The sequence below is a fragment of the Drosophila mauritiana genome, chromosome 2L, assembly GCF_004382145.1.
Source record: "Drosophila mauritiana strain mau12 chromosome 2L, ASM438214v1, whole genome shotgun sequence".
NCBI lineage: Eukaryota > Metazoa > Arthropoda > Insecta > Diptera > Drosophilidae > Drosophila > Drosophila mauritiana.
In genome coordinates, this window is record NC_046667.1 from 15,279,394 (window position 1) to 15,293,536 (window position 14,143).

Here is a 14,143-nt window from a genome sequence, read left to right on the forward strand (position 1 = left end):
ATTCCACTATTACCCACCGATTACGCCCGCCTCCTCCAAGGGCTCAATGTCCAGTTGCTTTGAGCCACATGGACACAAGGTGTCCACCACCAACAGGATCAGGTTGCTGTGCGGGATCTTTTGAACGCTGAAAGGACGCTCGCATCCAGACACATGACAGTTGGTTAATTTACCCTGAAAAAGTGGATTCATTACATTTTCCATTTTGGTTCTCAATCGATCTTCATTTACCTTAAGCGGATTGTTTTGACCACCCTGATTCAGGCGCTCGGGCTGAAGCATATAGAGATCCGTGCGGAGATCACAACGTCTGGCGTTGTGAGGATCTGGTGAAAATCTCGGTCCAACGTGAGGTTTATGCTGTCTAGGCGGTGGTGTCGTATATTCCTAAGAAAATTACAATGATATACTTGTAGATCCCATAAATGTCCTTCGTAAAGTCAATTTTCTACTCACCACGTCGGCTGTGGTGAAAAATTCGTCCATTTCCTGATCCACCTGCATATTGTATTCGTTTTCATTTCCGAACTCGTATTCATCAGAGTAATTATTGTCCACGAAAACAACATCCTCGTTGTCGTAGGTATACTCCTCCTGCGGCCATGCCCGCAGGGAAGCAGGCATCAGGGACAACCAGGCTGCACTCAGGGCCAAAATATGATTGAAGAACCAGGAGCCCAGGCGATTCGGTTTCAAAATCCCTCCTGCAGCCGTATATGGATTATCCGCATCGGAGCAGACACCCTGATAATCGTTCACCGTAACTCTCTTGTATATGCGATCCTGGACCAAAGAATCCATAATGGTGCCATCGATCTGTCCAAAGAACTTGCCCGTGTGCTCCATCTCTTCGGATATGATAACAAAGCCACTGTTGTCTAGAACATAGCAATCCAAATTGTCCGAAGCGCAGGTTCTCTTGCAGCCAGTCATTCCAGTGCACTAAAAGTATGAAAGTTTGAGCAAAATCCTTAAAACTCATATTGCTTTTAAACAGTAAGAAAACACTTACGGCTGAGGTGATGTTTATAAAATGCTTTGCTAAAGAATCGTGCTGAAATTGGAGACCCACAACTCCGGCTGCAGCTTTGTGACCTCGATGCTCCACAAATATGGCATGGGAGGCGGTCACCAGAGTGGCGTTCGACTTAATGGCATAGCCCGACCCAAAAGGTACACTGTACACAAAACTGTCTGGTTCCACAGAATGCTGGTCAATTGCCCTCTTATACCAGGATGTGTCCATGGCTCTAACATTATCTTCGCTGAAGTGACTGTTAAAAAATGGAGCAAGAACCATTTAGAAATTTTCAAATATTATTAAAAATAAATTGTATACTAACGGCTCAGGGGTATCCTCGGGTCGCTTTACATGATCAATCCACCGGAGAAGACCCGATCTCGTAGCAACGAACGAAGTAGCGACCACAAACTTCTGGTATCCTTGCCTATGATTAAACATAAATATATATAAGTTTCATTGAAATCTTTGAGTTTTAAGTTATTTGGGGCCAGCGCAATATATTTCTAAGGGATGTTCATTCAAGCCTTCTCCATGTGGCTGGTCCTCAAAAGCGATTGCATTTTATTCTACTCCAACTTTAACCAAATTACTCTTCGATTTACCTCTTTAGGATTGCCATCAATGTGGCGATGGGACTATAAAAATTATTATTATAAGAGTGGTGCATATCAGTTTAAATTGCATTTGTTTAAACAAACATTTTCAAATTATTTGCGGTAGGGTAAAATATTTTGCATTATGGTTATTCAGGTGAGACAGTGCAGAGATTTAGCAAAACAGAAAAAGTGTTTGCCATTAAAGAAATAGAGTGAGGAAAATATATGCGGAGAGAAAATGGATTTGGTGCTTTAGTAAAATGTTTAACAAAAAAGTAAGAGAACGTTTTTAAACTTTTAAATAAAATGTAAATACAAAAAATTTGTTTTAAGACTGCTCCTAAAACTAATAATAATCAATAACTTTCACAAGCTTATTTGAATAAACAAAAAATTGCATAGTGCAAACAAAAATATGTGGTTTTGTCAAAACAAAAATGAAATAAAAAAGTATCTTTCATATTCCATTTAAACTTACTGCTTATCCTCCTTGCCGCTGGAGGATCCTGTCGTGTTCCTATCGAGTCCATCAGTTACCATGGCATCGCGCACCAAGCTCTGGAGGAGGGCTCGATCGCAAAAGTACGGCTCAGCCTTGCGAGATCCCTGAGAGCTTTGGTGCTGCGATCCAAAGTGGCTCGATCCGGGCGCATTGCCGTTGGAGCCACTGTGCATGTTGTGATGTGGCTGTGGCGACTTGGGTCGAACCTGATTGAGGAAAAGGTTTTCCGTATTAGTAAAGTGGAATGCTTGGATAGCCACCATGAGAGAACCCATTCTCCCGAGTCAGATTGCTTACCGACATCCACTTCCAACCGGGGCGTCCAGCGCGAGACAGAAAATGCAATACCTGCTCCTCTGGCGATCCGAAGCTGGGCTCTTGATCGCGCGGGGAGTACTCGCCGGAGCTCTCCCTTTCCTTCTCCAGGTCACTGACGCTATTGTACTCACAATACACCCAGTCGGGATGTACGCGCCAGTTGTCCCCCTTAAAGTATTCGGTAACTGAAAAGATATATAAAAGTGGTTTAGATAGAATAATTAAAGGGTATTCCAGGAAAAACTAACCATTGTTACGCGAATGGCGAATCTCCTGCTGGGAGACAAACTCATGGCTACCGTATTTCTCCGGGAGCACAATAGCCAGTGTAAATGGTGTATCCTCGATGGGGCCGTAGAAGTATCGATGCGTCCTGGTCGAAACCCTTTTCGAGTCATCGTAATGGTTCATCACCGTGAACTCCGTCTCCCCCTCCTTGGGTTTAATCATGTCACCACGCATCTTTATAAAAATACAACAAATTGACTCAAAATGCAAACAAATTTTTAAAATATTTATATTGTTACCCACCTCATTTAAAAGGTTCTTATTAATTTCAATGGGCTCGTTATTATTGCCGAACTCCGTCTCCGGCAGTTCCAACTCCGTAATGTCGACCGAGGCGTACTTGGGCTTCAGCTGGTCGATGTACTGGTTGGCATCGCCTAAGGGACGCAAATCAGGGTGGTAGAGCACCCTTCCGTTGTTATCTACGATAAACGAATAGCCATTCGGTCCCAGCTTGTGTTGGGGGATCACCTTGCGGATCTCCTCGATGGGCACATCGGTGCCCACCACGCCCAGCAGATTGGCAACGCGCACCGAATGGTTCCGTCTATCGAAGACCGGAGTTGAAACTGTCGTCACCAGGCGCCGTTGGTACTCCGAATCGCGGCCAAGTCCTCCGGACTTACCGGCCACAAACACCGGACTCCAGTGGACCGGATGGTCCGCCTGGTACATGATCATTGGACGAGCCATTACCAGGGCATAGTCAATCACCTTGCGGCGGGCCTCATCGTAATCGTTGATCTGGACGAAGAATCCCTTGTTCGAGCAGGCCATGTCGTGGAGATTACTCCTGCTTCCGGAATCGCTGCCAATCAGGTATGTAAATATTCGGACGGGCATGTGTGGCCAATTGTACTGCTTAATAACATCCTTGTGCGACTCCGAGGTGCTTTCCGTGATTAACATGATGGCCTGATTGCACTGACTCCCAGCCCCCGATTGATTGTACTGAAATAGGGAACTCGTTCATTTTACTATAACCACGTATATAACAAGCGTTTACCTTGTGCAGCAAACTGAAAGCGTACTCCAGACCCGCCGTAAAGTTGGCCGTATCCTGCAGCTTGATGGCCTTTACTGCGGACTTGATCTCCTGGATATTATCGGGCGTGGCCCGAACCATGCGGTCCTTGAAACACGGCACTGGGGTTTTTACCACCTCCGAGAAGGTAATGAGGTTAACGAAATCATCTTCACCGAGGGTGTCCAATATGTTAAAGGCGGTGGCCATCCCCAGGTCAAAGAACTTCTCTGTCATGCTCGACGAGGCATCCAAAAGAATCATCTGATTGGGAGAAGGCACAAGTCCAATCAGTGATTTTTTTAAATTGACATTACTAAACATAAGCTTATTATCACATAAAATTATATTTAAATAATATAAAAACACATAATGGTAGTCTTCCCAACATAGATTGTGGAAAGGTAAATATTTAATAAAGAACCAAACATATTAGTATTATATTATTATTATTATTTTGTTGAATATAATATTTTAACTATAAATTTATTTTTTTAGTTTCGTGACATAGGCTATAGCAGCGGTAGCAGAATATATACTCACAATATCCTTGGGCGACGAGGCGGCCTGGACGAACCAATTGTGCGTGCGGAAGTCGTGGATGAGCTTGCTGCCCTTGGAGCCCTCCGGGGGCCAGGCGGTGCCCGGGAAGCGGCGCAGAAAGCCTGTGGAGGAGCCGAAGTATTGCCACGACAAAGCCGGATCTTGCTCTAAGTTGTTCTGGAACAGCGGATCCAAATGGCCGCTCCACTGCAGCGCCGACTTCACGTCCGGCTCATCCAAGTCGACGCCGTGCGGGACCAGAATCGAGCTTAGACTGAGATTGACCGGCAAACGCTCGAAGCGCCGCATGAACCGGATGTCCATGTGGCGGGCTCCGTCAGCCAGCTTGCCATCGGCATTGTATTCGTTGATCCGCCGGGCATCGTAGTGCTGCTGTCCGCCCATCGGCGATTCCGCCTGCCCCTGGCCCTCCAGCTCCGACAGAGCAGCTTGCTCGGCGGAGTCCATCAGGCGCTGAAAAAAAAAATAAGTTGTTTGGTTTCAGTCACTGTCATCAATCTGCTTAAATATATCCCCAGGAGATGGGGAATAGGGGCAAGTTGCAAAACTTTCCGCGCTTTATGCAATTTATTCTTTTCGCTACGACTTAAATTGCACAAAGCACTGGAGTTTGCTTGGCTTCATTTCGCCTTCCTTTTGGCAAACTTTTAGTTCGAGCTGGTTGTGTATGTGAAGTTTAATTCAAAGCGCTAAGTTATCTGCGCGGAAATACCATTCCTGCACAGTGTTCGGTAAGCAGCTCAAAAGTATGCCACATTTTGATACACAAACTTCTTAGATTAATGGTGTATACTTTTGCTATATCTAAATCAATTTTTAGAACCATCATATGCCAACTATAAATTTCATAGTGAATTTATGATCGCATACCAGGCAACCACCCAGACGAAATCCAGCAAATTACTGAGATGCTGCAAAGGATTTAGCCAAGTTAAGGCACAAATTATCTTCACAGATTTCGCTTGGTGCCCACAGTATGCATTTTCATAAGACGCAAACAAGAACTTTGGCTGCAGCGAAATTAGACCCAGTGGGGGCGGAGGACAAACACCTGCAGTTATAGACACCACTGGGGATGGGCCACGCCCGTGCCAATCCCACACTCCCACACGGGAAAATAAGGATAGGGAATGAGAACTTGGGTGCACCTGAAGATGCTGCAGTGTCTGCCGAGTTAAGCTGCATGTGGGTGCATTGAAATAGTTCAACTACTTTTGCACAATGGGTACGCAGAGCAGGAAAATAAAATAAAAATGCTTGAGCTCTGGTGTTCTCCGGGGCATGGGAACAACCAGTCCGAGTCTGAAGAAGATTTCAATGTAAATTGGCTGCCGTTGGGCAAACGCTGGTGCCACGGGAATGTGTCAGCGGCTTAGACAAATGGCAAGGGTTGGTATTGGGGAAAGAATGCCAGATAGAACGGGGGTAGTGCCGGTTTGGTGGTGGGATAGAAAGTTGTTGCACCGAAAACTTCTTTCCAGGTGGGGAGCGCCAACTCTCAAAGTTATTTGCACATTTTCCGAGAGCTCGAATTAGTTAAGGAGTCTTAAAGTTTGCCCAAAAAGGTGTTGAGTAGCGAGCTAGTTAGGGCATTAAATAATAAACACTGCAAAAGTGAGTCAATAGAAAGGAGCACACTGGTGGTAAGTGGCAAGGAAGTTTCTATCGGATTTCGAGTCTTTGGTTGGCTGCAACCAGCTGAAAGTTGGTTTCAATGGCTAAAGGGCGGTAAAAAATAGCACAAGTTGCTTCAAAGTAGTTATTCAATTTGGCCAACTCCGATGTTGGCTGGAACTACCGGGAATATAGTGCGAGAAGTGACATAGCTAACTTTTAAATTGCATTCTAAATGTATTAATACTATATGATTCTAAATTCTGAAAATGGGCAATGAGAAAAGCCCACCCCATTTTTGAAACTTAAAAGCTGTGTACAAAGAAATCATTGCATCATTAATGGCACTCTCCAAGATGTCATTCATCTGTACCCCTAGTTATTTGCGCCGACCAACAATGTCATACCCATGTAAATAATTGCCAACATGCGTAGTCGCTTTGTCTAATACAACTCGGGATGGAACATGGCAAAGTTCAGCAGACAAAACATGGCCGTGTATTATATTGTACATATTTGTTGTACATTTTTTCTCCAACAATATTATGCACTTATGCAAAGGTCGAGAAATGCACAGGAAGGGGGCTGAAAAAAAAAAAAAAGTAGAAGGTGTCTGTGTGGCGAAAAGGGTTGCATATATGGATGGAATGGGTGGGACTTTGGCTTGGAGACCCGACCCTGAGCAATGCCCTCTCGCGCACGATTCTTAGTTGACACCAGCTGGCTTCCCTGTCGCTCGTCTGTGCAGCTGTCGACATCTTAACATTCAAAAGCCAACAATGACAACGCCAAAGATGGCTGCGAATGAGTATGGGTATGGGTATGGGAATGGGTCTGGGTCTGGAACCGGGTCTAGAAGACCGAGAACGAGACTGAGACCGAGACCGAGGAGACCTGCTCGAATGTCAGCGGTGCAGTGGCTGGGTGGTGCCGGAATTAGCAAAATGCAGCCACTTGCACGCAATTTGTTCGCCAGCAGTATAAGGTCTCTGGGCGTTGGCTGGAGCAACAGCCTGAAAGTGTGCTGTGTGCAAAAAACTGAGCACTGGCTGGCTGGTTGGGAAAAGACGAATACGCGTTGACCATTTGCCAAGTGAAAAGCCAGATCCAGCCGAATGATTTTTCACTCCAGTTTTTTCTTCCCTTACTGGATAATGCGAGATATGTGTTTAAGCCACCCTTCGCTTCCCTTCCCCTCCCTAACCCACGACCTTATTCAGCGAATTTTTCTCCAATATATTTGCCATCTGAATGGACGTGCCAAATGTTGGAGCAATAAGTTGTGCAGCCGAAAAAGAAATTTATATTACGTTTTAATATGAGTTCACCTAAATATTTAAAGAACGCGGTGGTGCCAGTGTCGGATGTTCTTTGAATGAAAGCCCCTGATTAGTATAAGTACACCAGTGGCAAACAAAATAAACTGTCTGACATCAAGTGGGTGGCACCTGTTCTGCTGCTACCTGTCCTCTTCAAGTCGACTCTCTTCTGCTTCGGTCTGTCTGTCCTGGCCAAATCTGTTGGGTATTTTTAGCCACAAATGCGACTGGATGACTGGGCTCCGACGACACATTCACACATTCATTTGATGCTTTCTACTTTGGGGATTATAAACACTTTTTTCCCAGCCAAAGTGCAACTTAGTATTGTGGATTTCTCTCTTATCTTAGGGTAGAACTTATGTTGGAAGGCATAGTCTTTGGAGTAAGTGCTGTGAGCTGCGTAACGTTCTCAAAAGAAACACGGCATTAAGACGGACGTACATGGCCAGGATATTGATCCTGATCAAGTAAATATATATACTTAATGGCGTTGGAAACGCTTCATTCTACCTGTTATATACCTTTCAAAAAACTATAAAACTATATTGTGTTCTTCATATAAAAACTAGTGAAGTGTCCAGCTTTGAAGCCAATTTATGCATAGTCATGTTCGCCAGTATTGAATGTCAGGATCCGTAAATCTATCCCAAGTGCAATTACAACATTGAGTAAGTGTCAAGAAATTTTGGTGCTGCCATTCTGAAGATTCTTTTCTCTCTCGTCTTTTTTAGTTGAAGGCAAATGCTTTTAGTGTAAAGACTTTTTTTGCAGCGTTGTTGCATGTTTCTATTTAAAAATCCCAAACAGCCTTCCAATATACTCAATACACATAAACATACCCACTTGCCCTCCATCTAGCAATCCATCTCTCTCGCTCTAGCTGCGCCTGCCCTCTCGCTTGCACAATGTCAACGTCAAAGTGCAAGTGGCATTATGGCAAAGAAGTCAACATCGCACAGGATGTGGGAGTGGACGGGTGTGTTTGGGTAGTGGGTGGTGTGGCTAAAAGGAAAACGAACCAAGCAGAGACACTGTGCAAAAAAGGACTCACCATTGGCAATCCAAATAAAAGGCAAAAGATGAAAATATTTTTGACAAATTATTATGTGTGTTGAGGAATAAAGGATTCGATAAACATATAAGTCAAATAATTATATGATTTTACTGAATTATATATAAAAATAAATTAAAATATGATTAAATAAGTTAAAAAATAAGACAATTTTATAATTCGCCATTATCAACCAAGGACAATCAAGGGCATCATCACATTAATCCGGAAAATGGCCAAACTGCCATCTCTGTTTGAAAATGAATGGCACCCAGTGCAGGGGGCGTGGCACAGCCTTTTTTCCGCCATTAAATGCAATTTTAAAGTCAATTTTAGCTGGCAAACGAATGCAAATAAATGCTGTCAGCGACAGGACGCGATTAGTGGGAGTACAGTGGGGGTGGTGCAGGAAAAAGCGAGGTCCTTAAAGGCTTCAGGTTGCACTGGCAGTGGCACTGGCAACAGCTCAGTTAAAACGGCATTGACAGGCGTTGATAGATATCGAATTAGCAACGGCGATTGCCTTTTGTCTGCGTACAAATTATTACGCATACGCCTCCGAACAAAGTGGAAAATGAGATGCGTGCGTGCGTGTGTGCGTACGAGTATTTGCGGCATCTGCAGTTCCCTTTATGTTTACAGGCAATTAGCATTTTAATGCCGCACCAAACAAAGGGCAACTGCAGGTGCCCAACCGAGTGATGCGATGCGATGCGATGTGATGCGGTGCGGTGCAAGGCCAATGGCGGCATTGGGGCATGGGAAAGACGGAGGGTGCACATATAGGTCTGGCATAATAACGTCGATGGAGGTTGATGCCGAGCCGAAGGGCAGGGTCCGGGGCAGGGACCTGCAGGTGCTCGGCTGGTCGCGCTCGAGTTGCTTTTCATTATTTTTCATGTTCGACATGAGCGCAAATTGTCGACGGCAGGCAAAGGGGTCCAGTGGGGCTCCAAATACTATAGCACTTAGTACGCAGATCCCAGCCAGAAACGATTTAAGCACCATAGACTGTGCTCCCAACGAGGTGCGTCTGGGAATATCACTTTGAGTGAAATACCCAACGCCTTAGCAAGGGCACATTTAAATTAGGAAGCAAGCCATATTTAAAGTTTTCCTCCTGGCAATAATTCGAATAATTAAAACACTATCATAATATTTTTCGTAATATACAGTTCAAACATTATAAAAGTTTAATCAAGAGTGTTTTGACGTATAATGCACGCGTTTTTGCAATCACGTGTGGGGAATTAAATTATATATTGGTCATTTGTACGACTTATCAATATGAATTATCAATGAGAAAAGTAAATATTTTGAATGTTTAATAAACCAAAAAACTGATTTCATTTGTATATTTTGATTTTTATTGCGGGATATTAGAATAACGTATGTATGCATGCAAATTTGTTTTAAAAATTAGCGCGTTTGTTCAACATTCCACCTGCATTAGCAGTTGTTTATCGACAGTCACAGAAATTCCAATTTGAATACGTTGTACATATTATATATAATATAATATAATATATAAAACTAGTTTTCTTATTAGGGTGTTATCCACGTTGATGCTGCCGATTTACACAGTCGAGGTGGCTTTGAATATTATTTACGTCGATCACCAGGTTTCCATTTTTGCTATAAAATCCACCGCCACATCCTTGAGGAGCAGCCATGCAGCATCCCACAATAAGGCAGCCAATTAGCAAGAGTAAAACGAAGGTTCGCGAATCCATTTCAATGCGGCCTGTTCGTTGTGATTAGCAAAGAGATACTGTTCACCCATATCAGCTTTGAACCCAGAGTATATACGATTTTATTCCAATCGGGAGATTCCCAGAATCAAATGCCACGTAATACAAGGTATTGATTATAGCAGATCTCTCCGAGCTCAAAACACGTTGCTTACGGAAGGGAAATTCAGTACGAATCAATTGCTTTATTAAGTTAGTTGTATCAAGAGATCTACAGAGATATTTTCCTCTAAGCCAACTAACTTCCCCTCAAACAACGCCTCTGGCATACTGAGCTTGTCCGTCAGCTTTAAGCCAATAGTTTATAAACCGGTAAAGTGGGCATAGCCCAGAAGCAACTTCCACATATCTCTTATGCAGCATAGCTAATGCACATGTTGCATTTCTGGAAAAACCATGAAATTGCATTGATTTCTTATTCCCGTGATGATGGCAAAGTTGAATCTGCACATTTCAGTTTAAGCCTAAATTGTATTTGGGTTAATGCCTACTTTTATTTATATTCAAATTTAATTATTATATTATACATTTAATATTAATTATTAGATAACTTCTGACTGTATTCAATATAATCAATATAATTTAATCACGGGTATACAAATACATTATCTTAAGTATAAGCTCCGAGAAATGGTGACTGTTTATGATGCTGTCACGTCCGTCGTTGTTTTTCTTGTAGGTTGATTATTAATTAATGATGCTTCGTATGCGTTTTTCTTATGGCCAAGGGGAAAAATTTTGGAAAAATCTGCGTAATATGTGTGTGGGTGCCCGCTGTCCGGAAGAAAATTATTGTTGAACCAAACAAGCCAAAACAAAAACCCCACAGAAACTAATTTAATCGATATAATGACGAAATCATAAAAAGAAATTTGAAATACCCACGCACAGTATTCCATATGGCCGGCTCCCCTGATTAACGCATTTAATTGATAAGGAATGATTTGTAATTTTTTTCTCAGAATTCGTGAATAACAGAAATAGAACTCATTTAAATATACAGACCCGAGCCGGGCCGCGAAAAGGACCATTTTTTTATTAAGTAATTGATTTATGATGAATCTCTATGGCTTGTGTTACATTTAAACATTTACATGCTTGTTTCTAATTAATTTAGAATATTGTAACTGAGATATTTGCAATAGAATGGAGTGTTCATTACTAACGTTAAATATAATTGAATTGAATGGATAGAGAGAAGTTCATGCTGTTGGGCATATAAAACACTTTCCCATTAGGGGCTCAGGAGGAAAGTTTCCAGCAGACGAATTGCCTGACATCGAAGACGAATGACTAAAGGCAGAGAAAGGAGCTGGAAGAAGTGTGGAGGCCCTAGGAGAGTTTCTTATGAAGAAAATTTGGGAACGTCCAAGGAGAAACTTTTCCGAAACAATCAATCAAAATGATTCGCTTGAAATGCACTGAACACAGTCAGCTTTTCAAAGAACCATTGACATTAACTAGGTAAAAACGATGGTAAATGGTAAAAGTTATATATAAGATATAATCTGACCAGATCGGACTCAAGAATATATGTACATATAAGCTTGACAGCATGAGCAACATATAGAACTACGTTCTCTTACACTTTTTCCTCACAAGAAGACATAAATAAACTCGAAGAATCGGTAATCATAAATAATTATAAATATATACATATGTTCATATTTAAGCGATAAGGCTAAGATTCTTTTTCATCTCATCAATAAGTGCTCAGAACATTCTGCTTTCAGTTTATTTCTCGACGTAGAATTGAATGGATTCAATGTACGGAATTATTGCAATAGTGTCGCTCATCCTGGTCGCTGGTCAAGTCCAGGCACAGGGCCAAAGTTGCGGTGGATCAGATAGACACCATTGCGTCGCGCGTCATATGTGCAAGAACCAACTTGATTTTCGAATGGCAATGTCATACCGCAACCTAGGTTGTGTTTCCACTGCGATTTGCTGCCCCAAAAACCGAACAGTAAGCATTACAATTTATTGGGACAAAAAGTATGGAGGTTTTTTTTAAATGCACGGCTAATTAAACCCGTGTTACTTGTAGAGTAAATGAGAATACTTGATTCGGTGAAAATTATGTAAGAAGGAAGCTAGTGATTCTGATCAAGCACTTATATTCTTTATAGAGTCGATAAATCTGACTGTAAGGTGTAATTTCATCTAATTTATTCCTTTATACATTTATTCCAGATCCAGAAGCCTGTCGTCATCATTAATGAACCGATAGCTGATCCCCACTGCGGATTTGTCAACTCGAAAGGTGTGACCTTCTCATTTAGTGAGGATGATACGGGCTTGGCCCAGGAGGGGGAGGTACCATGGATGGTGGCCTTGCTGGATGCCAGAACCCGCAGCTACGTGGCCGGTGGTGCCCTTATCGCTCCACATGTAGTGATCACGGCCAGGCAAAGGACAGAAAACATGAACGCAAACCAGCTTGTTGTGCGGGCTGGCGAATGGGACTTTAAGACCGCTACCGAGCAGTTTCCACATGTGGACGTTCCTATTCGGTCGATTGTCCGTCATCCTGGCTTCAGTTTAGAGACTGGGGGCAATAATGTGGCCCTTGTGTTTCTCCGCAGATCGCTCACAAGCTCCCGCCACATAAATTCAATATGTATGCCGTCGGCTCCAAAGAATTATGATTTCACCCGGTGCATATTTACGGGCTGGGGAAAGAATTCGTTCGATGATTCCTCCTACATGAATGTCATGAAAAAGGTATCATTGCCGGTGGTCCCAAGTCGTACCTGTGAGCAGCAACTTCGCCCCTATTACGGAAACGATTTCAAACTGGACAACAGCTTGATGTGCGCAGGCGGTGAGCCTGGAAAAGATTCGTGCGCGGGTGACGGTGGATCCCCGCTAGCCTGCCCAATGAAAGACAATCCGAATCGCTACGAACTGGCAGGCATTGTGAACTTCGGCGTTAGCTGCGGATTGCCTGGCGTCCCAGCTGTTTATACAAGTGTGGCTAACGTAATCGGATGGATTGTAATGGAAACTAACGAAGGGCCGATACCTGAAGAGCGGGAGGGGGTTCCTTACGCAAGTCCAGCACTTTCTGCAGGCCCGCATCTTCAACAGTGGAATCAACCGAACTATGGAGGGCATCCGACAAGCTATCCAAATGTTGATTCCATGCCATGGCAGGTCCTAGAAGCTGATAGTGATCTTGCCAGTAGTCCGTACGTTAGTTATCACCCTGTTGAAGACAGCGGGATCAACATTTCCTCTGCTGATCATGGAAATGAACAACAAATTATTAAACCCATTCAGGAAGACAAGCCGAACGAGCCAGATGATTTTTTTAATAGCGTATTTTCAACCACAATGGAATACAATTTCGATTAAATTTATATACTGAAAATGTATAACTTCGTATTAAAGAAAACGGACGAGTATTTATTATCTGCATTTTTGCGTGTTGTTGTCAATTAAAGAACTTGGTCGATACAAGCGGATTTGCTCTTCCTTATAGTAGCTGTTCAGATCGAATTGATTTTGTTATCGACTATTCACTGTGTATTATTAACCCATCGTGGTCCGTGCAAATTACCCGGATAGCGAGGGACTTCATTGACACGCAGTGGACACTGTGGAGTGCCACAAAGAGAGACAGACCGCAAGGACCGCAGAATGGGGATGTCCTCGGTGGCGTGGGCGTGGCCAGCAGTTAGTCCTTTTGCCAGGAGCGGAGCCTCCCGTCCCGTGACACTGCTGGGCACGCACACGCAGCAGCTGCGGGCACCATCAAAAACTTGGGCTTGTGGCGGGCGCACTTTAATTTCAATTTGGCGCCGACCCCTCAGATTCACCACCGCCAGTACCACCATCGCAATCAGACTGGCCCCACGGCAATTTATTGTTTTCCACTTTACGCCAGTGTCCCACTGGAGACGGTGTCCTGTGTCCGCGTGTTATTGTTTTGTTGTGTTTTTTAGTGCCGTCCTCAAATTTGAGAGTTGGAGGAAGAGGCGTCGCCATTCCCTTGAGCTTTTGAGAGATTGAGCCACTTGTCAATTGTAGGCACATCCAATGAACAGGAAGTTTGGGGATGGTACAGTGAAAACAAATATCGGAACA

General features: G+C 43.4%; 3 protein-coding genes across 3 annotated transcripts in view; 1 reads left to right on the forward strand and 2 right to left on the reverse strand.

Moving 5' to 3' along the window:
- Positions 1-14,143, reverse strand: part of LOC117145774 (voltage-dependent calcium channel subunit alpha-2/delta-3) — a 36,703-nt gene that overhangs the window by 2,703 nt on the left and 19,857 nt on the right. The window contains exons 5-15 of the mRNA XM_033311554.1: positions 4,296-4,769; positions 3,735-4,016; positions 2,972-3,679; positions 2,689-2,902; positions 2,420-2,625; positions 2,099-2,328; positions 1,344-1,448; positions 1,013-1,274; positions 457-942; positions 232-387; positions 18-174 (exon numbers count right to left, since the gene is read on the reverse strand). Of these exons, the coding sequence (XP_033167445.1) occupies positions 18-174; positions 232-387; positions 457-942; positions 1,013-1,274; positions 1,344-1,448; positions 2,099-2,328; positions 2,420-2,625; positions 2,689-2,902; positions 2,972-3,679; positions 3,735-4,016; positions 4,296-4,769 (3,280 nt within the window). The remainder of the gene's footprint in view (positions 1-17; positions 175-231; positions 388-456; positions 943-1,012; positions 1,275-1,343; positions 1,449-2,098; positions 2,329-2,419; positions 2,626-2,688; positions 2,903-2,971; positions 3,680-3,734; positions 4,017-4,295; positions 4,770-14,143) is intronic.
- Positions 9,499-10,088, reverse strand: LOC117145799. The gene has a single exon (XM_033311593.1). It carries the CDS (start codon positions 10,034-10,036, stop codon positions 9,857-9,859), a length of 180 nt encoding a protein of 59 aa, XP_033167484.1. The 5' UTR covers positions 10,037-10,088; the 3' UTR covers positions 9,499-9,856.
- LOC117145782 (phenoloxidase-activating factor 2-like) lies at positions 11,800-13,434 on the forward strand. The gene is made up of 2 exons (XM_033311565.1): positions 11,800-12,020; positions 12,248-13,434. The coding sequence occupies exons 1-2, from the start codon at positions 11,811-11,813 to the stop codon at positions 13,409-13,411; spliced, it is 1,374 nt and encodes a 457-aa protein (XP_033167456.1). The 5' UTR covers positions 11,800-11,810; the 3' UTR covers positions 13,412-13,434.